Source organism: Callospermophilus lateralis, chromosome 9, assembly GCF_048772815.1.
Source record: "Callospermophilus lateralis isolate mCalLat2 chromosome 9, mCalLat2.hap1, whole genome shotgun sequence".
Lineage (NCBI taxonomy): Eukaryota > Metazoa > Chordata > Mammalia > Rodentia > Sciuridae > Callospermophilus > Callospermophilus lateralis.
The window spans coordinates 46,983,554-47,011,393 of record NC_135313.1 but is presented as its reverse complement, the minus strand read 5'-3'; the positions used below and the strand labels follow the sequence as shown (position 1 = coordinate 47,011,393).

General features: G+C 33.6%; 1 protein-coding gene across 1 annotated transcript in view; it reads left to right on the top strand.

Moving 5' to 3' along the window:
• The window catches only part of Fsip2 (fibrous sheath interacting protein 2), a 73,853-nt gene that overhangs the window by 32,857 nt on the left and 13,156 nt on the right, over positions 1 to 27,840 (top strand). The window contains exons 13-17 of the mRNA XM_076865833.2: positions 240 to 306; positions 3,168 to 3,225; positions 4,238 to 4,274; positions 6,555 to 15,540; positions 16,806 to 26,272. Of these exons, the coding sequence (XP_076721948.2) occupies positions 240 to 306; positions 3,168 to 3,225; positions 4,238 to 4,274; positions 6,555 to 15,540; positions 16,806 to 26,272 (18,615 nt within the window). The remainder of the gene's footprint in view (positions 1 to 239; positions 307 to 3,167; positions 3,226 to 4,237; positions 4,275 to 6,554; positions 15,541 to 16,805; positions 26,273 to 27,840) is intronic.

Sequence of the window (27,840 nt, the reverse complement as noted above, 5' to 3'; positions counted from 1 at the left end):
TTAGAAAATTATTAATATATGGATGGTCTTGTGGGTACCCTTTTACAATAATAAATATTATAGAAACATAGTAAAAGTTGCACATTTCTTATAAATTAATATTTAAGATAAGTTTAAAAAAAATTAAATTCTTAATATAAAAATTTAAAATGTATGCATAATTTAAATATAGAAATAATAGACAATGTTCAAATTCTAGAAAAAGTTTTTAAGAATCTATAATTTTTTTGTTTATGTAGAAGGAGATAAATACTGATTGGAGTGGAAGACCAACCAAGAAGAAATCAAGCTATATCTCTGAATCAGGTAACTATCAGCAACAATTATTGAGTAAATCATGCAATTTATTTACTTACTCTGTCTACTAACATTACTGTTCTCTTGCTACATGCTAAGTCTGGCACTGAACATATAGGGAAAATATTCCTGAATCTTGCCCTGAGCTATCAGAGTGTATAGTTCTGGGAAGATAGTAATGGCAAAAATCACAACTCAGTATTATAATAACCATATAAAAGTAGGTGTATACAAATGTCAGAACATGTAAGAAGACAATGCCTAGGTCTATCTAGGGTCCTCAGAGAAGCCTGCACAGAAGAGGCTTGAATGAATAATGAAAAGAATTTTAATAATAACAAAGAATTTTACATATTCTTATCTTTTATTTTTATTGAGTTAGTACTAATGTTAACAATTAAAATTGAAAACTATTGTTGAAATTTGTGCTTATATTCTTATATATATCATTTTCTCTTTGTAACTCCTCTCCACAAACTTTGAGGTATAGTTTACAATTAAATTTATATATAAGGACTACAGCTTAATAATTTTATATTTGTATGCATTATAAAAAACCACCATCAAGCGAGTTAACATATCCTTCACCTCACATGATTGCACTTTTATGTGTGGTTGGAACACTTAAGATCTACTGTTTTAGCAAATTTCAAGTTTACAATATTTTTAACTATCACATCGAAGATCACATAGTTGCCGTTTTGTGTGTGTGATTAGAAAACTTAAGATCTACTCTCTTGACAATTTTTAAGTATACAACAAAATTTTGTTTACCTATAGATGTCTTATATATTGGATCTCCAATACTTAACCAATATTGTATAAATAAAACTTGTACCAATTCACTGTACTTTCCCAAAATATTCTGCCCACCCCCATTGCCCATGCCCTAATAATGACCATTCTATTCTGAGTTTTTTGTTTGTTTGTTTGGTTGGTTGGTTGTTTGATTACTTTATTTTATTCAGTATTTAGGTTCTAAAGCCTTTGATTTTTATGACCAGTAAGAAATAAGAAGTCCCTTTGTACCAAAATATATAGAATCCTTTGAATTTTATTGTTTTATGAGTTTGACATTTTATATTCTACATATAGGTGAGATCATGTGTGTTAGTCAGATGTCATTATTATGAACAAAATAACTGACAAGAACAATATAAAGGAGGAAAAGTTTATATTGGACTCACAGTTCACAGGTTTAGTCCATGACTGGGCAACTCTATTACTCTGGGTCCAATGTTAAGCAGAACATCACAGTGAGAGGGTGTGGCAGAAGAAACTTCCTCAGGTCATGGCAGACACGGAGCAAAGAGAGAACGTGGTAGGGACAATAGAAAATATAAGCACTTGCTCATGAGCCCCTATAAAGATTAAAAGCAATTTACATATATCCAGTATTCAGTGTTACAGAGTAAATATTCCCATTTCAAAAAGGAGAAATAGAAAGAAGGGATGGGACCAAAAGAAAACTAAAACCCAGTTGGACAAATATATATCCTGTAATGCCATGTTGAGCATTCATGGCACGTGTTGGTAGGATATAAACTTGAAATTTCTTGGGCAGTCCTTCACTTTGGCCTTCCCTGTTGCAGAATTCAGTCTCTCACTTAGGCTGGCTCTGTCTTCAGCCAAGCCAGAAGCTTTCCTGAGCTGATGTTCCTCATTATGGGCATCTGTTAATCAGGGGTTTCTTCACCACAACTTATAGGGGTTCTGTGTTTGAGATTGAGGTCTCTGATAGCTTCATGACCGTTGCATGCTTGGTGGCTAGGAAGTGTCTGTGCAAAGACACAGAATGCCTGGCTACTGGGAAAACTTCTGTGCAAAGACACAGAATGCCTGGCTACTGGGAAAACTTCTGTGCAAAGACACAGAATGCCTAGCTGCTGTAGCAATGTCCTTCACGGGGAGGCTCTGTGTCAGAGTCTTATCATTTTGTGGTCTTTTTGTTTTTTTGTTTTGGAGTTTTTTGGCATATGAAGTGAAATAAGGCTCAGATTTAATTATTTTTTATGTTAATATACCATTTTTCTAGCAATATTTATTGAAGAGACTATCTGGTCCCCATTGTGTCCTGAGTAACTTTTTCAAAGATCAATTGACCTTACATGTATGGATTCATTTATTTTTGCTTCTATATTCTTTTATAGTATAAAAAAATTTTTTAAAAAAGAGCTTTTGGCTTTTTTATTCATGTGCCATACTGTTTGCATCACTACTGTTTTTTAATGTATTTTGAAATAGGTAGTGTAATGCCTTCAGCTTTCTTCTTACTCAGGGTTGCTTTAGCTTCTTGGGGGTCCCTTGTGATGCCAGGATTATGTTTTCCTATTTCTGTAAAGAATGACATTGGGAATTTGATATGGATGCAGTGAATTTGTTTATCACTTTCGGTAATAGGGACATTTTAAAAGTATAAATCTTTCAACCCATTAACATGAGATCTTTTCATTTAACTGTGTTTTGTTTAACTATTATCAGTGCTTTATAACTTTCAATAGGAGTTAACACAAGGTTAATAAGACAGCAAGTTAGGAGAGGACACAGAGTACTAAACAGGAAATGGCAAAATCAATGGTTCAGAGGCATAGAAAATATTTCTTTAGGAGATTGTGGTATATTCTGTATCTCTGCCACACAAAACATATGAAAAACTAGCTATATACACTGGAGGGATAGATAAGAATGTCAGACTTACAGTGTATTTTATGCCTTGCCAAGGACTTTGGATTTTACTATGGAGAATCCCTAAAAGCTTATAAACAAGGCAGTGACAACCAAGAATATCAATCTATTAGAGGATGTATTTACCATTTATAAAGTTGCTAAGAATGAGATATAAATTATAATTTTGTTTTCCTAATATATAGGACCTCAGGGTAGAGCTACAGCCACGGGTATTTTTTCTTCTCCTGTTTTCTCAAACACGTAAGTGTCTAAAAAATTTATGTGTAAACTATAAATTAATATTTTAATCACTGCATAATAGTGCTCTTCATAAGTACATTATTGCATGAAAAACTCCCTTCTTGTAGATCTACTTGGAATTAGTGAAGCTTCATTTTTTCAAACTTTCAGAACTAACCTTAAATTGCAAACAAACTAAATACTGTTTGTCCTCTTTCCTATCCTCTTATCCTTATGGCTGTTACATTCAGGGGCTTGTAGGCACAGTCCCCATTCCCTGCCCCAGGAAATTTCTCAGGATATGAATTTTTTTCTACTCTTGGCATTCCTATACCCTTTGAGATTATTGACTTCCTATCATTTTATTCATATAATTTACTACACAATATTAATTAATCAGTTATTTCCTTCATAAAATATATTTACAGTGTACTCCACAATAATGATCTCTAATGATGTGGCCTGTCGAAACTTCCAAAATATGGTTTTTTAAACCCCAGGGTCTTTTCGTTGCTCAATTCTTGGTGACTATCTATTTTAGTGGTGCTTATTTTTCTCAGCTTGAGAAGAGTCCCTTCATATTATTAATCCATCAAATGGATTAATCCATTGATTATATTACAGCTCTCATGATGTAATCATTTCACCTTTTAATATTGCTACATTTTCTAAAATGAGCTTTTTGAAGATACCACATATTCAAACCATAACATCTCCCTCCCAATTCTGTGTCCTTCCCCAGAGAATCATATGCATAGTTAAGGTATGTCAGAAGCAAACAAGCAGACAGGTATATTGTTTATAAAACAGCTATAACTGTACACCCCTGAGTAATAAGACACATTCCTGAATCCAGAGGCCAATATCTAAAGAGGAGGGGAATTTAGAGAGTTGGAAAAAAAATAGTTTTATTCATTTTTTAAAATTTTGCAGTGAAACTGTCAGGGAGAGACCAGTTAAATCATTAGATAGTTTGGAAAGATTTTTATAAATTCTTTATCTTAAAAGTGATCAACCTTTCTTGGCTTTACAGACAACAGAACCTTCTACAAAATTGCTTGCAACAAAAAGTATGTATCATAAGGGTCACTGAAAAAGCAGCATATTAATTATATCTTCTTATGTGTCATAATAGGAAAAAAACTTTGTGAATCCAATAACCAGGAATCATGTAGATTGATTGCTCATCTTCCATGTTTGCTCTTTATCCTCTTTGAAATTTATCTCAATTAATTCTCAGATTCTGTTGTGGTCCACAGTTGTTATAAAAAAAATGATGGTGTATCTTCAAGAGGGAGTCCATGAATATAAAATGGGGAGTACAAAGGAACCTAGCCTTCATGGAAGTAGCATGGAATCCCACAAGCCCATCTCTCATGGGAAGCCATTAATCATCATGTTTTGCATATGTTGCGGTTGAGCTCAAAAGCAGGTGAGCCTGGATGCCAGTATCTGTCTCCAGGAGTCGTCATGGGAAAGAACCCGGTCACCTCTGAGCTGAAAGTTGGAATGAGCAAAGATAAGAGAGTTTTTGTTCATTTGTTTTTTCTTAAGACCCAGCTTTGGGTCTAGATAGACCAGTCAAGAAAGATGAAGCTGATGGGGAGTAAGCACATACTTCACATGGATACCTGCTCAATTCATAGAATATGCAGCCAAATACAGGAGCTTTGGTTCAAGGGAATATTTTCAAATTTATATTTCATAGAAAAAAATTGAAAAACAGGATTCTATTTGACTTATTTTACTATAATCCAAAACTTTAGGAATGTCCCTTCTTTCATATATTGAGGCTGAAAACTCTCCCATACTTAGCCTAAGAGTAATAATGTAGGTCTGTTGTTCATTATCTTGGGTTATAAAAGGTAGTATATATTGAATATTTTAGTTTATATTTTAAATGTGTTGTTGATTTTGAATGATTATCTTCTCTGTTAAACTTTAGGTTTTATTTTTATGTAAGACAAGTATTGTATAATATATACTGTCATCCCAAAATGTGTTTTTCAGATCACCAGTACTGTCTATAAAATTAGTATAAAAAATAGACAGATAGATGGAGAGATGCCGGGCGGTGGGATTTTAAGAGCTTGGGGGAATGAAAATTTAATAAAATGAGCTTTCCTAGGATGCACCCTGAAAACTCACAAATTGATCAGGAGAAAGGGTACTACATAGTGTTACTTTTTCTTTGATGATTTTCCTGAAGCATGAATAATTTGGGACTAACTTAGGCAACATTATGGGTGTAGATAACCCTATTACAAGAATCATATTATCATTTATTGTTATGCTTTAAAAAACAGACTTCCAGCTTTGCTGCCATCTATTGTGTTTACAACCTGTATGTTTTCAGATTGGTAATAATTTTATAAAGACTACATTTTATTATAAGAAAGATGACTTTTAGAAGAAAATATATGTTCAGTAAATAAGTAGAGGTTTAACTGAATCCTGTAGGTACATTTGTTTCTACTGCAGTTCAGTCTAATTCTATGAGAGCAACATTGACACTGTGGTCATTTAAATCTGGTTTCTGAACTTTCAGTGCTGATTCAAGTTGAGGAATATTCCAAATTTCCTACACTTTCTCATCCCTTCTGGATCTTAGAGATATAGTTGAGCTTATCTTTTTATGTTCTTTCTAAATGAATTTATTCCTTCACTTGATCATCTGTTTTCAGCTTTCCTATTTAAGGCAGTTTGCACTGATATTCTTGTGGGGTTCAAAGACATTCAGTCTCTATGAAGTATTAGCTTTTATTGTAGCCTATCAAATAGTTGTTAACAGTAAGCTTATTTCATATATACAGACCACAGATTGACCCTTGCAGCAGCAGGGAATGGGGATAAAGATGGAGTATTTTCCATCCTTATACCCCAGTGAGGCAGATAGATGCCTCTGAAGGCACACAAATATTTGGACAACATCTGTTTGAAAACTAGTTTATTGGAAATAATTTGATGTACCTTAAAGAATTTTACAGGGTTATGAACACATTTCTTGTTACAAAATAGTTGCATGATACATGCCTAGGTAGCAATTTCATGGTTTATTTTTAAACAGTCATTTATCTTAGTAATGAAAACTAGGGAAAATAAATTTTTAAAAATTTCTGTAGGAAGACAAATAAATATTATGCACAAAATATTACTCTGTTGTAGATAATAGACTAACCAAAATTAATCTAAAATTCTAAATAAATTTTCTACTATGTGTTTTTCACAAACCATGCTGGTATTCTAGCCATGCATTGTTTGATATAAAAAAAATTAAATGTTCTTCTCTGTTCCCTGAGGATAAATTATTACATGATTTTCTTTTTTATCCCTTCTTATTTATTTTACAGGTAACTTCTGAAGAACTGAATAGTATAATTCAGAACATAATGACCTGGGTTGTAGCTACAGTGACTAGCATATTATATCCAGCCATCACAAAGTATGAAGAAAGGTTGCAAAATAATACCTATCCAGTGTCTGAGGACTCTGTCCTTTCTTCAGATAGTTCAAGTTTCTGTAGCACATGCAGTGAAGAGTTTACATATGGAAGCTACACATCTGCAACAACTAAAACATATCAGGCAGAGCCTTGTACATTTGCAGTTCACACATCAGTAAAAAGAACAAACACACCCTTAGAACCTCCTTCTTCTCATGTGGAAAGAAGAGTTGTGGGGAAAGCATTTCACCAGAAAGGACAGTCTATAGCCTCTGAACTCAAATATAACAAAGCCAGCTTGATGTATTCATACCCTAAGCTTGGAAGTTCTAAATCAGATAGTCATCTTTTAGCACCATTGGAAACAGGCAGAAAAAAATCTAAGGATGCTACCACAGAAACAGATGGCTTAGTGAATGTGAATCCATTGTTTTCTGATCAAAAAGCAAAAGCCGTGGATGAGATAAAGAATTTAAAGAATGTTTTTGTTAACTTTAAATGTCACTTGAAAGGAGAAACTGAACTGATTTTAGAAAGCATTTTTCAAGAACTAATGTCTGACTTAACCCAGGCCATTCCTTCTCTTTCTTCTGTAACCGCTGAAGTTTTTGTTGATCAGTGTGAGTCTGACAAAGAAGACTTGTTTTCCAATGTTGATATCTGCTCTGTAGCTTCAGAGATTGTGGAAAACATGCTTGAGAAACTAGAAATTGCAGTTGAGAAAAAATGTGTTGAGGTATTTTCACAAGAAGATTTGTCAGTCGACCTTAAACCAAATTTAACAGCCAGTGACGAGTGTTTCACATCATCAAATGGAAAACTTTCAGAAGAGTCATTACCGCCGTGTCCTTTGGAACCTATGTGTGATATTGCAGAGGATATGGTACATGCCATTTTAGAAAAGCTGAAGACTCTTGCATCTTATAAGAAAACTGAACTTCCTCTTGAAGACAAAACCAAACATCAAAAGCAAAATAAGACAGACCGAACACACACAGTACCTCAAAGTGATGGCAGAGAGAAATCCACTCCTGATCCTGATAAAACTAATTTAAGTTTCAAAGAAGAAATACAAAATTTAATATCAGGTATTTTTTCACAGTCAAATTTGATTGGTTATGTAAAAGAAGCAATTGGTACTATACTAGGTTATGTACAAACTGAACTTAATAATGAGAGACTTGTTGCATCTGAAGAAACAATAGTATTCCTTCAACTACTTGATGATATCTTTACACAGCTCCGCCAGAAACCAGTAAAAACAGGTGTACAAAAAAGAAGACAACCTAGAGTGAGAAATATTTCTGACACTGAAGAAAAGTATAGACTAACTGGCACTAGCTTATCTAATGGACCTATGCCTAGAAAACCATTTCCACCTATTAATGTCCCAGGCATGGTCCTTTATTCTGAAGATGATAATGAAGAGATTGACCACATTGTGAAAAGTGTGCTTGATTCATCCTTCAAAGAAGAAAAAGGAAAACCACAAGACCCGATTTCTAATCATCGGTTTACAAAAGCAAACACTGATTTTCAAAGCAAAAAAATCAGGAGACCACCTACAAAGTCTGCTGCTCCAAGCAAAGTTGCACTTCATGATTGGGAATTAAAGACAGAGCTGCCATCTTTTAGTAATGAAGACATTTTAAAGGAAAAACCATGCCTGAATAAAGACATTTCCATTTTCACCAAAGATCAAAAGCATCAAATTCAAAAGACTTCAGAAAACATAGTTAAATGTATTTTAACAGAAATGTTCAAGGATGTATTTTCTGCTTCTTCTGATTACCTCAGCAGCAAAACTGGCAACGAATCTTCAGCTCTTGTTACAGAAGAATCTCAAGGACTGTCACGTCAAGAATGGATACACAAGATGTTTTCTGTGTCAGAAATTACTGCAGTGGCTAAAGAAATAGCAGATTCTGTGTTAAATATACTTCATAAGGCATCAAGCTGCATTCCCGATATTACTGAAAGTATCATTTCATCATCAGTTTGTCAAACTTTTCTAGATAAATCTGACAGTCCCCAAATAGTCAATAAAGCACCAAATAAAAAACCATTGAAAATGTGGTTTGACAGTGAAAAGAAAATGAAATATTTATCATCCCTTGACGTAGATTCTAAAAAGCCTTACTGGTCAAGATCTGAAGAAGGTACACTTAAGAATATAGATGACATTAGTAATACGATCATTGATACAGTTTTTAAAAAACTGAAGCTATTGATTTGTCCAAAATTGCAAAAGAGAGTCAAACCTTCACTTCCCAAACAATCTTTATTACAATCTCAACTTAGTACTTATACAACTAAAATAGTAAACATTGTTTTACATGCTATCCAGAATGAAGTAGAATTCAGTAAGAAAAACTTACATCTTACAGAGATAGACTATACTAAACCCCCTACAAGGAAAGGATTTGTTTCTGATAATGATAAGAAATTACAATATCTAGTCACAGATCTCAATGATGACATTATGACCAGTCCATTATTAACTTGTATTTGTGATATGGTATCAGGTAGAAATGAAGATCAAAGGAATACTTTTCTCCTTTCAGATAAGTCAACATCTTCAACTTCCTATGGATCTGACCACTTTGACAAACAAAACACTTTGTCATTTAGACAGGATAAAAAATCTTTTCTCAAATCTTTGGCTACTCCTTGTGCTTTCCATAGTATCAAGAACGGAAAAGACCTCAAAGAGAATAACAAATTACAAGTATTAGATAGTATTGGGGAAACACTACAGGAAATGTTAAACCAACTAGCATGTGTCTATCCTAACTCTCAACCATCCTGTAGTCAGCAAAACAGAAAGAAATCAAATAAGAAGCAGCAAATGGCCACCGAACTGGTATCTGATGTTCAGTTCATTTCCAAAACTATTTTGGAATATATCATTGCAAAACTATGTGGTGTTGATATGGATACCAATTTAGCTAGTTTTAAAGCTTCATCAGAATCTCCTGACATTGACAACTTATCGTTCGCTTCAATTATTGAGGAAATGGCCAAATGCACCAGTATAATCTCTGACATAATTTCCAAAATGATGCAGAAAAATAATAAAGATCTGACTAAAAGCAAGGCCAAAAATGTTGTTCCTGTGTCTTCCAAAATAGAGAACTCAAAAGTAACACATCCAAATGCTTTGAAAACTACAGCTTCAGATATTCTTAATATGGTTTTTGCTAATTTGGAAGGGTTTGCCAATGGGAATTTAGATACTCTAGGTGTTAATAATGATTACAGTCAAAAAGACAGGGGGCTGGACTGGGAATGTGAAAGTACCAGTGCATTCACAGATATCTGTGAAGAACCATTGCGGTCTACTTTATATACACAAGCAAAGAAGGTATCAAGTGCTCTTTTGAAAACAATTCAAACTGAATTAAATATGAACATGTCAGATTTGACAAGTATAAAAAACCCATCACCTGAAACACAAATGTTTACAAATATAGTTGATTTAATTTTAGATTCAGTATCCACAGATACATTCAGTGAAACTGAATCTGAAGACAGAGGCATTGAAACTTATCGATACCAGCCAACTTATGGAAATTTTCTTCCTGGAGGAGCTGACACAGAGTCATTCATAGAAGATGAGGCACCTGCAGAGAAAGAATTAAGTGGAGAGAGAACATCACTGAGAGAGGAAGCTAAAACATATTCTTCTAAACAATGGATTCTAGAAAGAACACTGAACAAAATTGAAGTAAAACTCAGAGAACCACATAAATCTCCAATTGTTCCAATTATAAAAAATATCTTGAATGAAATTTTTCAAAGTGATTTAATCAATGAATTAAATGTGCTTTCTCCCTCTCAGATTCATTTCAGTGACATGCCTCACAATGTTCATGAGTCAACTACTGAAACATCTGTTCAATTTATGAATAAGGTAATTGGTCCATTAGTTTCTGACACAGATGTAACAGTAGTAGCAGATGATGTGGTTAGAATTGTATTCCATAAACTTTATTCAGCTGCCATGACAGAAAAAAATGTAAGTGAAAATAGTTGCAAAACTGTCACCTTTTCAGCAAATGTTTCTTTTCATGAACACACGTATGGTCAAAACTCCTCTGTTGCTGTGTTGGATGGAAATCCATGTTCTCTACAGTCCAGATTGACTGTTGAAAAACAAAACAAAGTAAATGTAATTGAAGATATTGTACAGACAATATTAACCAACTTAGAAATTTTTACTACATCCAAGGTAAAATCACTCTTTTACCCCCAAGTCAACTTCACAGTGCCAGTTACTTTACCCTATCCACATGATGAAAGTACATTGAGCAAAGCATTATCAGCCAAAGACTCACAATCTGATGAACAATATTCCTGTTGCGCAGTGGATCATATTAAGTCAGGACAGTCCAACTCCTGGTGCCAACCATCTTTGTCAAAATTAAATATTTATGCAAAAGAAGTGGCTACAAAAATACTACAAGGAATCAAACATGAGTTAGATAAAGAAAGGGAGGGTCCTTTCTTGACTCAAAAAATTGTGGTTTCTGAAAGTATTGCAAGTCAAGTTGTTAGCACAGTGCTAGATATTGTATCATGCAAAAGTAAATGTGACAAACACAGTTCTGACAAAGAGATTAATTCAGATCAGCAAGAAGGTATTATTGAAAAGTTGTTCAATAAGCCTGAATATCGAAAAACACTTCAGTTTCAAATACAAGATACCATAGAAGGTATCTTGTGTGATATTTATGAAAAAACTCTGTTTCAGAACAATCTCTCCATTGTCACTCCCTCTCTGAAAAGTAGCATAACAGGTAAATATTTGAAACCAAATTCTGAAATTTTCATTGAGGATACAAACAAGAATATTCCTGAATTTTCAGTTCCTAAGTCAGACGTCATTTTGTTCTGTAAGGATACAGTGGATATTGTTCTTCATAATCTCAATTCTGTTGTAATGCTTGGCATAAATGCAAAGGATTCCACTCTTGCACAATTGACCTTTTGTGATACATTTCCAAAAGAAGAGGGTCATCAGTCCCTTCTTGTGGTTTCAAAAAGTGAAGAAAAGACAGAGTGTTTTCCATATTTAAAAAAAAAGAAATCAGCTTATGCTGATGATAATGAGATAGCTGTAGAGGGGAAAGAAGACACCAAGAAATCTATTCCTGACCCTTGTGAGGAAAATGCTAATTCCATCACTAAAACTATTTTCAATCGGTTACTATCTTTTGCCACAGAAAGAATAGATTCATTAATTACTCTTGCTTTACAGCCTAAAGCAAAGTCATTTGTCAGCCCAGAATTGGAAAATTGTAAACAAGATGATAGCATTTTTTGTGAATCAAGCCAAGTGGAATCTGATGTGAATGTCTTGAAAATATCAACAACTAAAACCATTCTCAGCGAAGAACTTACAGAGCACACTTTTGCCAGTTACAGAGAAAAACTTGGATCCACGATTCATTTATCAGAAGCTAGTCTTAAGGGATATGCTGATATTATTGCTAGCACCATTTTGAAGCTTATTAAGAATGACTTAGACTTAGAAATCAAAAAAATGCATCCATTTCCAAATAACATTTTATTCCAGAAAAATGTCTTTGTGAATGAAATTGTCGACAGTACTTTAAAGATTTTATATAATAAAAGTTCTGTAAAGGAAATTAGTTTTTCCTCAAAAGAGAATCATAACTTTTCACAATTAACTATAGCAAATGAAATATTGCTGGAACACAAAGAAAAAGAAAAAAGCACTACAATATCTCTGTTTACAAATTGCCCAGTAGAGCAAAACCAAACGACATTGGAGAAGGAAAGCCAGAAAAATGCTTTGGAAAAAATATTTATGAGAAATGGAGAATCAAAACAAAAAGAGAAAACTGAATTACTCAGTGCAGTAGAAGATCTTTTGAATAACTTGGATCAAAGAATAATGGAAGTCCTAGGATGTTTGCCTCCATATAATGAAATCCCCACCTTTATGTCTAATTATAAAATTAAAACATCAGGTATAACACACAAAAAAATTTTTCAGTCACATATTAACAGTGCTGCAAATGATATAGTTGAAAGTGTTTTGGAGAAAATGTACCATATTGTTATGACATCATTATACAAAAACAAAAGGGGAGAAGTAGAGATATGTGACAATAATGATACTTTACCAATGAAACTACCAAGCTTTAGAGAAACTAGACAAGCACGGAAAAGAAATAATGCCTGTAGATATGGAATGCTACAGGTGTGTTCTTCTGCAAAGAGTCAAAATATTTCTGTGTTAGAAAACACTTCTTTGCAATATTCACCATTATATACAGGAAAAGATTTAGTCCAAATGGTTCTTAGTATGATCACACAATTCATCTCACTCCATTTAGAAGAGAGTTTTTCCCCTAAAGATTGTTCTGATGAATTACCACCTGTTAGACTAAGTAATTCTAAAGTTAGCCCTAAGAGCAGCCCTAGGCAAGGTCTTAAAGCAAATTTAAAAGGAAGATCAAAAATTACCTCTTTGCCTAAATTTAAAACAAAACCATACCTAGGATCTACTGTTGCTAAAGCCAAAAGCAAGATCAAGTTAAGTACTGGAGAGAAGACTTCAATAGATAGTTGGTCCAAGACTTTCACTGGACTGCCACACATCCTATCAACAGGAGATGCCAAAAACTTACTGGAATCAAAATTGCCCACTTCAGAACTAAAAATGTATGCCAAAGATATAACAAGTAATATTCTGGAATCAGTTGTGAAAAAATTTGATAGAGAGATGGAAACTAGAGCAATGGTAAATACAGAAGTTTCACCATCTGATCAAATCATGGAAGCAAGTAAACTAGTTAATACAATTTTGCGAGAATTATATGCTACAAATAACTACAATTTGTCTTATCCAATCAAACTCTCATATCTGGATGATCTCAAACCTTCACAGCATGATTTATGTGCTGGGTCTTCTGCCAAAGAGCAAGCATGCTTTTACTTAGAGAATGTTTCTTCACAGCTAGAACAGATTTTTCCAAAGGAAGGTATATTTAAAAAAATGTTTGACAAATGGCAAAGTGAATCAAATGACATGGAAAATGAAAAAATTAACCTACTGACGACTGCTGAAAATGTTTTGACTGAAATTTCAATAAAAGCAAAAGATTTAGAATATTCTCTTTCACTTTTAAATTTGCCACCTCTTGAGGATTGTGAAAGCAGGTTCTATAATCACTTTAAAGAAGGTTCTACTAGAGCTGAGGATACCAAAGCACAAATTAATATGTTTGGAAGGGAAATTGTTGAAATACTCTTTGAGAAATTACAGCTGTGCTTCTTATCTCAGATGCCCACTTCAGATAGTAAAAAAAATCTAACAAATAGGAAAGAACACATCTCTAGTAAAAGCAATCATGGTTTTCCAACAAAGCATATCCTCAACAGTTTACCAGTCTGTAACATGAAAACAAAGGATTCAATTTCTATGGGCTCTAGCAACCAGATTATTCGAGAGATTGTAGAAAGGGTTATAAATATGTTAGAGTCGTTTGTAGACTTGCAGTTTAAACATATCTCCAAATATGAGTTTTCTGAAATAGTGAAAATGCCTATAGAAAACCTTTTCCAAGTCCAACAGAGACTATTAAGTAAAAAGATATTGCCAAAATTACAACCACTGAAAAAAAATTCTGATGAATCCAAGCCAATTACTATTTCTAAGGAAAACATACAGAACACCCTGCTACAGGTTCATTCATTTCATTCAGAATTACTTACATATGCTATTAATATTGTCAGTGACATGCTTGGCACAATCAAGAACAAGCTAGACAAAGAAATAAGCCAAATGGATCCACCTTCAATTCCCACATTGAAAGAGAACATTGTAGCAAGTGAGATCATTGGCACACTAATGGATCAGTGTGCTCATTTCAAAGAGTCTTTGATCAAAAACCTTCCAAAGGAAAGTTTGTTCCAAAGAACTGAAAATACTTACATTGTTAATCAGGTTGAATTAGCAACTAATGTAAAAACACCCTCATCAAAGTTAAAAGAAAATAGTTTGAGGAATAATCCTCCGCAAAGTAGTGTACCTGACTCGGTGTTTTATTCAGAGGAAGATATGAATACAAAGTACAGGGTTTCATCAAATTTACCCTCATATGTCAGGTCCTCTGTAGAAGACACAATTAAAAGATCAGAGTCAGAGGAACTTCATTCAGAAACTATGCCATCATGTTCTAGAAGTAAAGTACAATATCACAGCCCAAGGAAACCTAACTTTGGCCGTTTTGATGAAGACATGAAAAGAAATAGCTCCCTTCCTGAAGGCAGTGTCTTACAAAAACTGTCTCAGAAAGCAAACGACTCCACAGAAGCATCATTAAAGCAAGTCATGTCATTTATGGAGATGGGAAAAAGTGAAAATCCAAGAGTATTTCATTATGAGACCCTAAAACCAGTTGGTGAGCCAAACCAAATTCAGACAACTGTTTCTCCACTTAAAATATGCTTAGCTGCAGAAAATATTGTCAATACTGTACTGTCAAGCTATGGCTTTCCAAATCAACCACACACCAATGAAAGCAAGGAAACAATAAAGCCATTTTTCATATCAAAACAAAGCCCTCTATCTGAAATATCTGGACAACAAAAGAATACGGAAAACTTGTTTAGAATGTGGGACAAAAAAAATAGCTGTATGCCTGAAGAAAACAGCAGAAACCCTGATGCCTACAAGGAAGATTTTTCCTTATTGCAGAAATGGAAAAACAAAAACCCAAAGATAGATAAAATAATAACTCTGAAAGAATTTGAAGTCATTGCTTTTGCTGATCATGAACTGGGTCCAAATGAAATTCATTTGATAGCAAGACATGTCACTACCTCGGTGATCACATATTTGAAGAACTTCAAAAGTAGAGGTAAGCAAGAGATAATTCATTTTAAAAATTAGCATAATTTTTAGAAAATGGTAAAAAGGTATGTTTAAAGATCTTCTGTTTAAGAATCTGCATTCTCTATTTTTCTGAAAACAATATTAGAGGTGCATTATGTTAAAATAATATATATTAAAGTCAAAAAATTTTTCATGGTTTGAATCTAAAAGGTGTATTCAGGTGAGGTGGTACATGCCTATAATCCCAGCGACTCCAAAGGCTGGGTCAGAAGGATCACAATTTCAAGGTCAGACTAGGCAACTTATCAAAATCTTATCTCAAAAATGACTATGGATATAACTCAGTGTAGAGTACCCCTGGGTTCAGTCCCTAGTACTTTCCAACACACACACACACACACACACACACACACACAATGAATCTGAACTATATGTTCAGTTTTTTGTATCTGCAGGTGAAGAAAAAGAGATACTATTTTAAGGCAGGCGATGTTGATTATGTATGAGGCATGAATTCCAAAACTTTAAACACACCATTGCAGTCTATCACTAACCTTTCTAGAGTTGTCACACTTTTATTTTAATCAAGATGATATTACTACCAACCTCTTAGCATCCTAAAAGTAAAGTATGGCAATGCATTATATGTTTTGAATAAAACTATTCTTAAATAATTATATTCAGACTTTACATATCACTGGAGACAGGATAATATATTTAAACAAAACTGGAGATCTTTTCTCTGGCCTAAGATTTTTCAGCTTGTTAAAGCTTATAACTATCCAACCAAGAAAGACATTAACACATGACTTAAATATTTTACTTGGGGGAGGGCAGGAGGCTTATTAACATATATAATACCTCTTCAATTTATCAATTTTGTGAACAACTCACTTGAGTCTGTCATCTTCCATTTAACTTCAAGCATTTCTGATGTCACTGAAGAGGGTAGAGAAAAAAACAAAGACTAGGAAATCCAAAGTGCAGCATTTAACAAGATTATTTCAGTTCATTCTGGAATGTTTGAGAGCAGGTCAATTTCTATTGGAGAACTTGCTTTAAGTATTTCTAAAATTATTGAACTTAGTGGCTAAAACTGAGACCCACAACATAGAGAAATAAATATTTGAAGAAAATCCTGTTTATTTCTTTATTAGGGTTTTGAGGGTTTTCTTTTTCTTTATTGAGGTGCTCCAAAAGTAAGAAACACATGTAAATGATTTCCAAAATATTGAATTTTCCATATTTCCTTTGATGCATGCTAAAAATGGTAATGTTTCCTTTTTTCAGTTTCCAATGAGGAGAAGATATCGCCTATTTCTACACTCTCAAGGAAACAGTATGAATTAACACAACCTCTAAGAAGCATATATAATACTTCTTCAATTTGTCAATTTTGTGAGCAACTCACTGAGTCTGTCATCTGCCATTTAACTTCAAGCATTTCTGATGTCACTGAAGAGGGTAGAGAAAAAAACAAAGACTGGGAAATCCAAAGTGCAGCATTTAACAAGATTATTTCAGTTCATTCTGAAATGTTTGAGAACAGGTCAATTTCTATTGGAGAACTTGCTTTAAGTATTTCTGAAATTATTATTGAAATTCTTTCTAATGGTAAAATTATAGAAGCTGAAATTACACAGCAAATGGGTTCCATCAAAACAAAATACATATACTGTCCAGAGGTAGCTTCTCCTGACTTGGATGATTTCTTTCAGGATCTCTTAACAGGAGTGATTCATGTAATCTCCAAAGAAATAGGAATAAATCATCACTTGGAAAGTAATGGAAGAAACAACTCGCTTTCAATGCTTAGAAGCAATAGTGGGTCCTTTTGTAGCAAAACCAGTATAGTGGAAAGACAGATAAGTCCACGAGACTGGGAATCATCTACTCACAAAATTGATCAACTTGTTAAAAATAATAAGTTAAGTTATCTGGCAAAAAAGTTAGACAGATTTGCTGGTAGCCTAAAAACTAATGAATCCAAAGAAGTAGTCAATAAGGTGTTCAATATTGTTGTAGATTTATTTTTGCCAGATGAATTTCCAGATGAGGCTATGGAATCAGGAAAACTACCAAGAACACTTTTCTCCTGCCCAAATAATCAACAAAGTAATTTCACACTTTCAAATAACCTAGGTCTTTCCCCAAAATCAGTTTTTCTTCTCAATATTGTTTGTGAGAAACTTGTTAGAACACTTTTGGAAAAATGCACAAACACTGTCTTTGCTGATGATGGTTCTGTTTCGAGTGAAATATTGGCAGAAGAATGTCAGCTTTTAAAAATACTTCAAAGTGAAGATGATGGTGATTTTGATTATTGTAAGGAATTGATGGGCTGTGAACAACTTCAAGGAGATTACATGTCAGATCTTTTGGAAAATCTGGCAGACATGGATCAAGACTTAATGTCTTCAGATAGTATGCTTGCTAGTATTTCCCACAGCTTGGTTAAATCACTGATGGACAAACTATCTCACAGCTTACAACAAGCTCCTGAAAGTCCACCTTTTGCAAAAAAACATTTGAAATACAGAACAAGAGAAATACAGTCTACATTTTGCTCAAAAGCAAATGTACCAGAATTAGTAAAATTAAGACAAGATAAAAACTTTTTAGGATTCGTGAGTTATGACAGTAATTCTTTGACAGAAGATCTGAGTAATCCCAGTGTGACTAGTTCCAAAATACAAGCACCATTTGGCAAGCAACATACAGTAAAATCTTCTTTGTCACTTCTTAATAGACAAGAAACAAAGGAAATGGATAGACTAGCCGTTTCTAACAAAGTACTTCGAAGAGGGATGAACACCACAAGTGTTTATTCAGCCACATTTTTGGAGGAAATAATTTCAGAATTGTTTTGTCATCTCTCTATATCATTGTGGGAAAAAAATGCAAACATCACTGAGGCCCATCTCAATGAGATGAATATATTGTTTGTCAACAATATAGTGAATGAATTTAATAATTCTCAAATCACTGTTCTACGGAATGCTGAGGAAAGGCTATATTTTCCACCAACTGATAAAGAAACTCTTAGTAAGATTGTTAACTCAATTTATTGCAGTGTTATAGAGCAATATGAATTGAATGTGACGTGTGGCAATAATCTGTTATATGGTGATAGTTCAATAACAAAACAAATAGCTGATAGCATATTGATAGAGATTTTAGACTACCAACTTCCATCTTGCCATAGAGGAAAACTTGTTCCTCATTTATATTACCCTCTCAAAGCTGAAATTATACTGCAGAAGCTTCAAAATAACTTGAGAAAATTTACTTTCCAGCCCAGGCCATCAAAAAGCTATAGCACCAGGTTGCCACACTCATTTTTAGAAGATGTCATCAGAAGACTTTTATCTCAGCTCAGTCTTCCATCCATCAATCCTTCCTGTTTGGAAACAAAAAACTTAATGAGTTCAGGTTTTAATGAAATGTCCACATGTATAATAAATAAGGTTATGTCAGCCATTTCAAAACATAAAATCTGGTTCACTATCTATGATAATCAACATCTAGCTACAGGAGAAAACCTTGAAAAGATGGTGGATTCTATTTATAGTAGTATTTTACAAAGGTGTGGTTCTCTTATTTCAATACAGAAAAATATAGTCAGCAGAAGTCCAATTATGGTTGACCAAATAGCCAGTTTTATTATCCAGGAGACTATTGAAAACCATCTTCAGCCATTTTTAAGTGGAGAGGTTTGGCCTCGTTCAAAGACTCCACATGATGCTGTGTCTAATATGGTCAAACAGGTTCTCAATGAAGCTACAGAATCATATGGACCCCAGAAGCCATCACCTTTAGGTATTCGCCCAGACACACTTGTAGGGGAGATTGTTACCAGACTTTTATCAAAGATTTTTAGCCCAAAACCGAACACTGAAGTTGAACTGGAAAACATGACCCATAAAATAATAAACTCAGTGAATAATCATTTGGACAAAGCTAAAATTCCCATTCCATATGATAACAAAGAGCAGTCTTTACCCACTACAGATACAGATATTGTGGATGAACTTGTCACCTCAGTTTATAGGAATGTTTTAAATCAGCATGGGCTAGACCCTGATGTTGATAAAGAGTCAGATGATAGTACTATTTTTGTGGAAAATATTACCAATTTAATTGTGGCAGCCATTTCAAACTATCTTTTTCATCCATTGTTTTCTGGTGATTTGTCAGCTTCTTCCTATTCTGTTTCAATGGCTGAGAATATTGTTCAAGACATCCTCAGTAACATCAGTAAATCTATCATGTCAAACCAGAGTTTACCTCCATATAATACTTTACTGCCATACACATTTTTAGAAGATATGATCCGAGTACTATTATCTAGATTCTTTCCTCCTACATCCAGCCTGGTTCCAAACAGAGAAACTCCAAAAGATAAATCAAGAATGAATTTTAATGAAATTGCTTCCAACCTAATCAGTGATATTAGGATGAAAATTTCCCAGCATGAAATTCGATTTTCAAAAGATGAAGAAGTAAAGTCTGTTTATTCAGAAGATGATGTTCAGCATCTTGTTGACTCAGTATTCAAAAATATTTTACAAAACTCTGATTCTCAAGCTTTAGTGCAGCAAAATATCACAAACAATAATGATGTTTTTATTGATAGAATAGCAGGTTTTATCATTAAATATATCTGTGAACAACATCTTCAGCCATTTGTGCATGGAAAGTCATTATCATCTTTATCAGATGAATATTTTGATGATATCAGAGAGCAATTATTTTACACTGGTGCTTATTCCTCAACATTTGTGGAAGATGTAGTCTCTGGGGTTTTAGGCAAAATATTCCACAGAGTGGTAGGCATTGTACAAATGAAGTCAGTGAAAGATTCAGAAGATGAACTGTTTGATAAAGCTGAAAAACTCATCCATTTCATAGCAGAAGAATTCTCAAAAGCCCAAGTGAGCATTGTAGATAATGCTGAGGAACAATTGTGTTTGCCTCCAGTGGAGAGAGCTACAGTCAAAAACATTATCGACATGGTATATAGCAAAGTTTTAGAAGAATATGAAAGGGAAATTATGCCTGATAAAGATTTCTTAAATGACATAAAGACATTGGCTGTAAGGGTAACTAAAATCATCCTGACTGAAACACTTCATTTCCAAATCCATTCGGATCTTATAGCAAATCTTCCTTTTAAGTCACATTCCAAACTCAATGAAAATGTCTTGGTAAATAGAGTTCAATATGACATCAGTAAATCAAGATTCCGGAGACAGGCTTCAACAATGTATACTACTATGTTATCTCATACTCACTTGGAAAAAATAGTCACTAAGCTTATGTCTCAGATTAGTCCATCAGCTTCCAGTGTAGAACATACAGATATTTCCCAATCAGACTTAAATAATACAGTCATAAAACTTATAAAGGAAATTATGTCAATAATTTCAAAACATGCAATATGTATTACTAAACATGGGGATAAAAAGCAAAGTATGATTTCAGAAAAAGATATACAGTCTATGGTTGATTCCATATATGCTGATCTTTCTCATTCAAATCTATACCAATCGCTTGCAAAAGATCAAAAAGGTATAAGTAACATACCTGTTTCAAAAATAGCAAGTTTTATAATAAAAGAAATCTTTAACCATCATCTACAGTCATTTTTATCTGGAGATAAAACTTTCTTTTCAGCTTCAGCTGATCAAACTTATAAACAGAAAGCAATAGTTCCTAAACAAAGAGAATTGTCCTTTGTTGTGAACTCAGCAGCCTTTTTGGAGGAAGTAATTTCTGAGCTTTTATGCAAAATTCTTTATGCATTCACACACAATGTCTTGGCTGCTGAAAATCCAGATGGAGCAAAAGCCAGAATTACTAACATTGTTACAACATTAGTAAAATCAATCATTCTAGAGTTTACCACATCAGAGATTTTAGTTGCAGATAACTTGGATGAAAATTTGTGTTTTTCAGAGCAGTATAAAGAAATGGTTCAAAAAACAGTCAATCCAATTTATGAAAAACTATTAGATGAATATAAATCTCTAATTCAAATATATAGGGCTATACAAAGTGATACTGCTTCTTTTGGAAGAAAAATATATCATTTACTATTGGAAGAAATTTATGATTATCAAGTACAGTCATTAGTTTCAGGAGAATTAGTGTCTTCTTCCTATTCTTCCCCTCAAGCTGATAACATCATCAGAAATGTGCTTAGTATCATAACGAAGGATAGCAGTGGCTTGCCATCATGTGTTACTGTGTTGCCTCGTTCTCTTTTAAAAGATATGATTTGTAAGCTTCTAGTGCATATCGTCCCTTCAACTGATGCTGAAAATGAACTAAAAGAGGAAGAGGTTATACCAGATGATAAGTCCATGGAGACAGCTTCAAAATTGACTGATGACATTATAAAAGAAATTTATGAACATGAGATTCGACTTGCCATAGCAGAAGAGAATTCAGAAAGTGTGCAATTAGAAGCTATTGAGAACTTCATTGACTCCATATGTAATAATATCTTGAAAAAATCTGAATTCCAAGCTGAAGTACAGAAAGGAGCAGACCAAAAAGGAGGTTCATTTCTCAGTAAGATAGCTGGCTTCATTATGAAGGAAATTATGGATCATCACTTACGACCATTTTTATATGGTGAAGAATCATCTTCCAGTGACTTATCTGGTAATGATTGTGCTTCTGTAATTGCTAAATCTGATAAGAAAAAGAAACGGCATTCTCTGTATTCAGCTACGTTTTTAGAAGATGTAATTGTTGACCTTGTTAACAAATTTTGTCCTTTCCCAACTATTACTGAAGATTCTAACAAAGAAATTCCAGAGTCAGATATTGTGGGGTTAGCTATCAAATTTGCAAACTCACTCATAGGCGAATTTAGGAAAAGTGAAGTTAAAGTTTTACCACATGCTGAAGAAATATTTTCTTTTCCACCAATTGATAAGGAGACAATTGATAATATATCTAATTTTGTATATGATGAGTTCATAGGTAAATATGGATCTAAGGATATTCAGAAAGGTGATAAAAGTAGCATTGTTATAGAAATGATTGCCACGTTAACCCAGAAGGCCATCTCTGCATTCAAGATTCAACCACTATTCTCAGGAGAATGGTCTTCTACCTTCTTTTCATTTCTAAACCCAGACAACATTACCCAAAGGGTTCAAAACCTACCACAACAAATCTCTATGAAGATAACTAGGTGCTTAAAAGATCAACCTACTTTATCAGAACAATCACAGAAGGACAGTTCTCAAAGCTCAGATCAGAAAAATGTTACGGACATAGATGATAGAGTTGCAGTGAGCAGAAAGAGTGACATCCAAGATTCAATAATCAGCTCTATAAATGCCATTATGGACAGCAATCTGTTTAACCTAGTATCAGAGTCAGCTGCAGGTGTAGCAAATAAAAAGAAAGAGAATCAAAATAAACTGGGAATTCATACTAAAGAACATAGTGAGAATGTATCAAAAGTTACTATTCCATCCACCACTGTGAAAAGGAAGGAGGCTCAAGATCCACATGTAAATAAAAAACTTAAAGATAATGAAATTGAGAAGAAAAAATCCACTGCAAAAAATGAGCAGCAAGGTGCTAGGGTGGACACACAATTTTCAGTTGCTACTGATAATAAAGAATATGACAATTATGTACATGGGTCAGATTGTAAAATAGACAATGAAAAGAAGATTGACAGTACCAGGGGAAGTCCAATAGAAAAAGTTGACAAACACTTTCAGGCATCTCCTTTCAAGCCCAAGGCAAGAAATATGGAGACTATAACAGACAAAACTTCAAAAATAATCCAAAAGCCAAGCAATAAAGAAACGAGAAACCCTTCAGCTCATATACATGTGGATGAAATACCATATTCAGGTTATGAAAGTGTTCAAAATGTCATTGAAAACATTTATGAGAATGTTTTAGAAATTTCATCTTCTCAAGAACCATTGGATTTATCAAAACCCATATATAGAAAAAGCTCTCCAGGTGATAAAGCACTGAATATAGTTCAAGTGGTTGGCAATGATTCTGCACAGTCTGTTAAAAAGGGTTTATCCCCTTCGATTAATGAAAAAGTCCTTGACAAAGAGAAAGAAAAGAAAGAAGGAGAAAAAGTTAAAGAAGGGGAAAAGGAAAAAGAAAATGAGAAAAAGAGAGAAAGAGAATGTGCAAGACAGAAAAATACTGAAATTAACCCTAGTAAACCTGACCATCCTCAGCACCTACCAAGAAATAAACCTGCAGTTTTTCCGGCTAACTTTTTAGAAGATGTTATCAGTGAAATTGTTAATATATTGGTTTTTTCTTCCTCACCAGAACCACAAATATGTGATAAATGTCTAAAAGCAAATGATGATCAATATCAGGCTGAACTCTATGAAACCGCTATGAAACTCATTGATTCACTGTTAAAGGAGTTTTCAGATGCTAAAATTAAGGTGTTCAGGCCACATAAGGGAAATCAGTTTCTCCCACATGCTGATAAAATATCTTCAGATTCGACAGGACTTCCTAAGTGTAAAGAACCAACTACAGACGAAGCATCATCCAGTATTAAGGCTAAAAGTGTAGATAAAGTGTCACATATGCATAAAATGACTGAAGAAGCACTTTCAGATAAGTTACTTTCCCTAGAAAAAAGCCAGTCAATTGATAAAACATTAGTCAATAAAGTTGTTCATTCTTCTGTTTGCAATATTTTGAAGGAGAATAGATCTCAGGAATCCATTTGTAAGAAAATCAACAGTAACAGGGAAAATTTAGCAAGAAGTGTAACTAGTGCAGTGATAGATGAAATTTTTCAACATCATCTTAACTTGATATTTTGTGGTGATGTTCCAAATTCAGCATGTTTTCCTCTAGAATCTAAGGAAGTTGTCAAAAAAGTCCAAAAGGTGGTCCAAACAGCCAGCAAAGAATGTCAAACATCATCACCATATACCATAATGTTGCCTCATAGATTTTTAGAGGATGTGATTTCTGCTCTTTTATCAAAAATTTTCAATTTTCAATCAATATCCAACAGCAAAAACAAAGCAAAATCACCTGAGGGAAAAAAATCCACAGAACTGGATTTTCTTCAAATGAAGTTAGTAAATACAGTTGCAGAAGAAATCTCTAGAAATGAAAATATGGTTGTGAAATATGTAGAATCCTTACATCCCAATGATGATGAGATCATTCAATTAGTGGTTCAGTCTATTTATAATAATTTGTTGCCACAATTTGGAACAAGAGAGGTCATACAAAATTGTGTAGCTAGTGGATGCAGACTCCTTTTAGAAACCATAGTTGATTTAGTTCTACGAGAAGTTGCTGGCAATCAGTTGCAGAACTATTTTTGTGGAGAGTTAACTCCACATCAGTGTGCAGAAGTTGATAGTACTGTTGAAAATATCCTTAAAGATATTATTCAAACTGCTTCACCTCAATCATCACAGGCTCATAAACTGTCTTATAATGTAATAGAAGAAATTGCTATAAAATTTTTATCTAAGTTATTTTCTGTGTTTCCAAAGGGAGGTAAAGAAATAACCAAATCTCTAGAAAATGAAATGCAAAATATAACATTAAAAATATTAAAATCATTCCAAGAATTTATCTCTAAAAGTAAGATTAAACTTGTATCACCGACTAAGGAATCACCTACTGTACCTTTAGCTGACAATGCATCTATTGAAAACATAGTTAATTCTGTTTATGACAATGTTTTAAAACACTCTGGCTCTCATACATCTGTTTTTAAAGATTTAATGGGTAAGAGCAATGTCCTTTCTGATATAATAGGTTTCTTAATGGTGAAAGAAATTTCCAATTCTGAATTTCAACTGCAAGGAGGGGAAGAAGTATCAAGCTCAGAATTAGCTCTGGAAGCTGTACAAATTATGGAAAAAGTGGTCAAAATTATTGATGAACTTAAGTCCCAGGAAAAGTCTTCATCCAGAAAAGGTTCTGTGTTACATGCCAAGGTTTTAGAGGAAGCACTAGCCTTGTTTTTGGCTAAACTTTTAAGATTGCCAAGTGCATCAAGCAAAGACACAAACAACTTAACAAAGCCAGAGTTAAGTAAAATCGCATCTCAACTGACAAAAAATGTAACTGCTGAAATTTCCAAAAGTAGTATTTCTCTTGTAGCTGCTGATTCTGAAGAACAGTCTTTAGAACCAGAAAGCATGGAAATGATTTCTCAGGTTATTGATTCTGTTTACAGCAATGTATTTCAACAATCTGAAACTAATAAAGAATTTTATGACACCAAAGATACAAGCATAGTCTTTCCTAAGAATGTGGCTAGTTTAATTATTGATGGAGTTTCAAGTGTTTCATCAGAAAGCATTAACACAAAGAATTCAAACTCTCATTTCTGTGGAGAGCTGGATGTTAATAGAATTGTTGACAAGGCACAAAACCATGTTCTCAAAATTATGCCTGAGTTAGATAATGAAGAACCAGATGAAGAAAACTCTACAATTAAAATAGTTCCATATCTTGGGAAAAAACCAATCAAAATAGATCCAGAGATTGTTTCAGAACACTTAACAGTCCTTTCTGTAAAAACCCAACCTCTTGAGAAGCTTAAAATGGAATGTATAAGAAGAACTGGACATAGCATAGCAGAACTGAGAAGAGCATCAATAAGTGGGAAAAGTTACTCTTCTACAGAACCAACTGATTCAGAAAAGAGACAGAAAGAAAGACGAACCACACTGAGTAAGACAGGACGAATAGATATAAAACCCCTGGAGGTAAGTGTAAAGGCAGTGGTCAATGAGACACGGTGATTCTGTGATTTCTTTAGTCTGATAGTTAAATGGGAATGCATGTTTGTTGTTGTTGCCTAGCCTAAAAGGGAATTGGTTTCACCAGTTCGTCCACACAGTTATCTGGTTTACTAAGACTCATTTGATACCTTGACTCACTCTAAAGGTCTCAGGCAAGTTTTCCTAGAATAATTCACTTAAACTAGCTTTTTATCTTATAAAGAATGGGAATATAAAGACATGTCCTTAACCAGTAGTACTACACTGATTGAAGGTACAATTGTCATATGAAGAGTCAGAAGAAATATAGTCATGTATAATTCTTTTAATTCTTCATTATGGATATTTAACAGTAAGGACAAGTTAGTGGAATATCAGGATACCTGAAACCATCTAAAATAGTTTTGATTTTCAAATTTAAGTCTTCTAAATAGTGTTACTTTTCTTTTCACAACATTCTTCAGCAAACATACCGCTATTAGATTATTATTGTTCTTATGATTTCATTTAATTACATTGGCTCTTCACATTTGCCCTATACTGTCAAGATGTACCCATATTTTTTCCTCTTCTATCCCTGCTGTAGACCCAACTGTCCTAATGTTGTTATTTTTAGGAAACTGTTCCCATTTCTGTGGATGTAGTTCTGCCCTGGAGTCTCATATTCATGCCTCAAATATATTAAGCTTAATGGGACTTCAAAACGTCAAAAATTATGTACTTGTTACAAGAAAACTATTAATGAATATAACAGAATTATTTTGCCAGTGGATATAGTTATACTAACCCATTGCACATTTCGCTTTTCATCAAAGCTCCTTGTATAGATATGCATTTGTAAAAGAGCTGTGAGTGCTTAAGGTTGTAGTCTACGAACTGGATACTTAACAAAGATTTATAGAACCATGTTCCCTGGAACATAAACTCAGCACAGTTCTGCAACTCACTGAACTAAATCTCAAGGCTGATAAATGAATCAGTAGATCATTTGTGTTTTCAAAGCCAAATACTGAAACTATCATGTCTGAGACTCTCTAATCTTTATCCTTTGGTTTTGGAATAGGTAATGGTCCCTTTTAGTTGTAAAATGTTCTTTTCCATCTGAATTCTCATCATTAATTTAGCACATACATAGTGACATTTATTTGTATATAAGTAATCACTTGGAAATAAAATGTGCATAAACAGACTATAGAATACCATTAGCTAAGATCAGTTTTTAATTATCTATAGAATTTTTTGTCACAAATCCTACTCTTAGTTCACAACTCTCTTAAGTAATAAAATCACAGAAAGTCATAAGTTACTGACTTTCTTAAGGAATAAAACCACAGAAAGCAATGTTTAAACCAAACTCTGTCCTTTTAAGAGAAAGAAAAGAAATTTGTGTAAACTAACCAAACAAACAAAAAATACCCCAGCATCCCCAGGGACTTTAATTAAGGCACATAAATTATAGATTTTATGCACTAATCTGCGATGTATGTTGTCAATCTTACACAAAACAACAAAGAAACAAAAGAAGAACAGTAGATCAACTCAGATAGTACAGA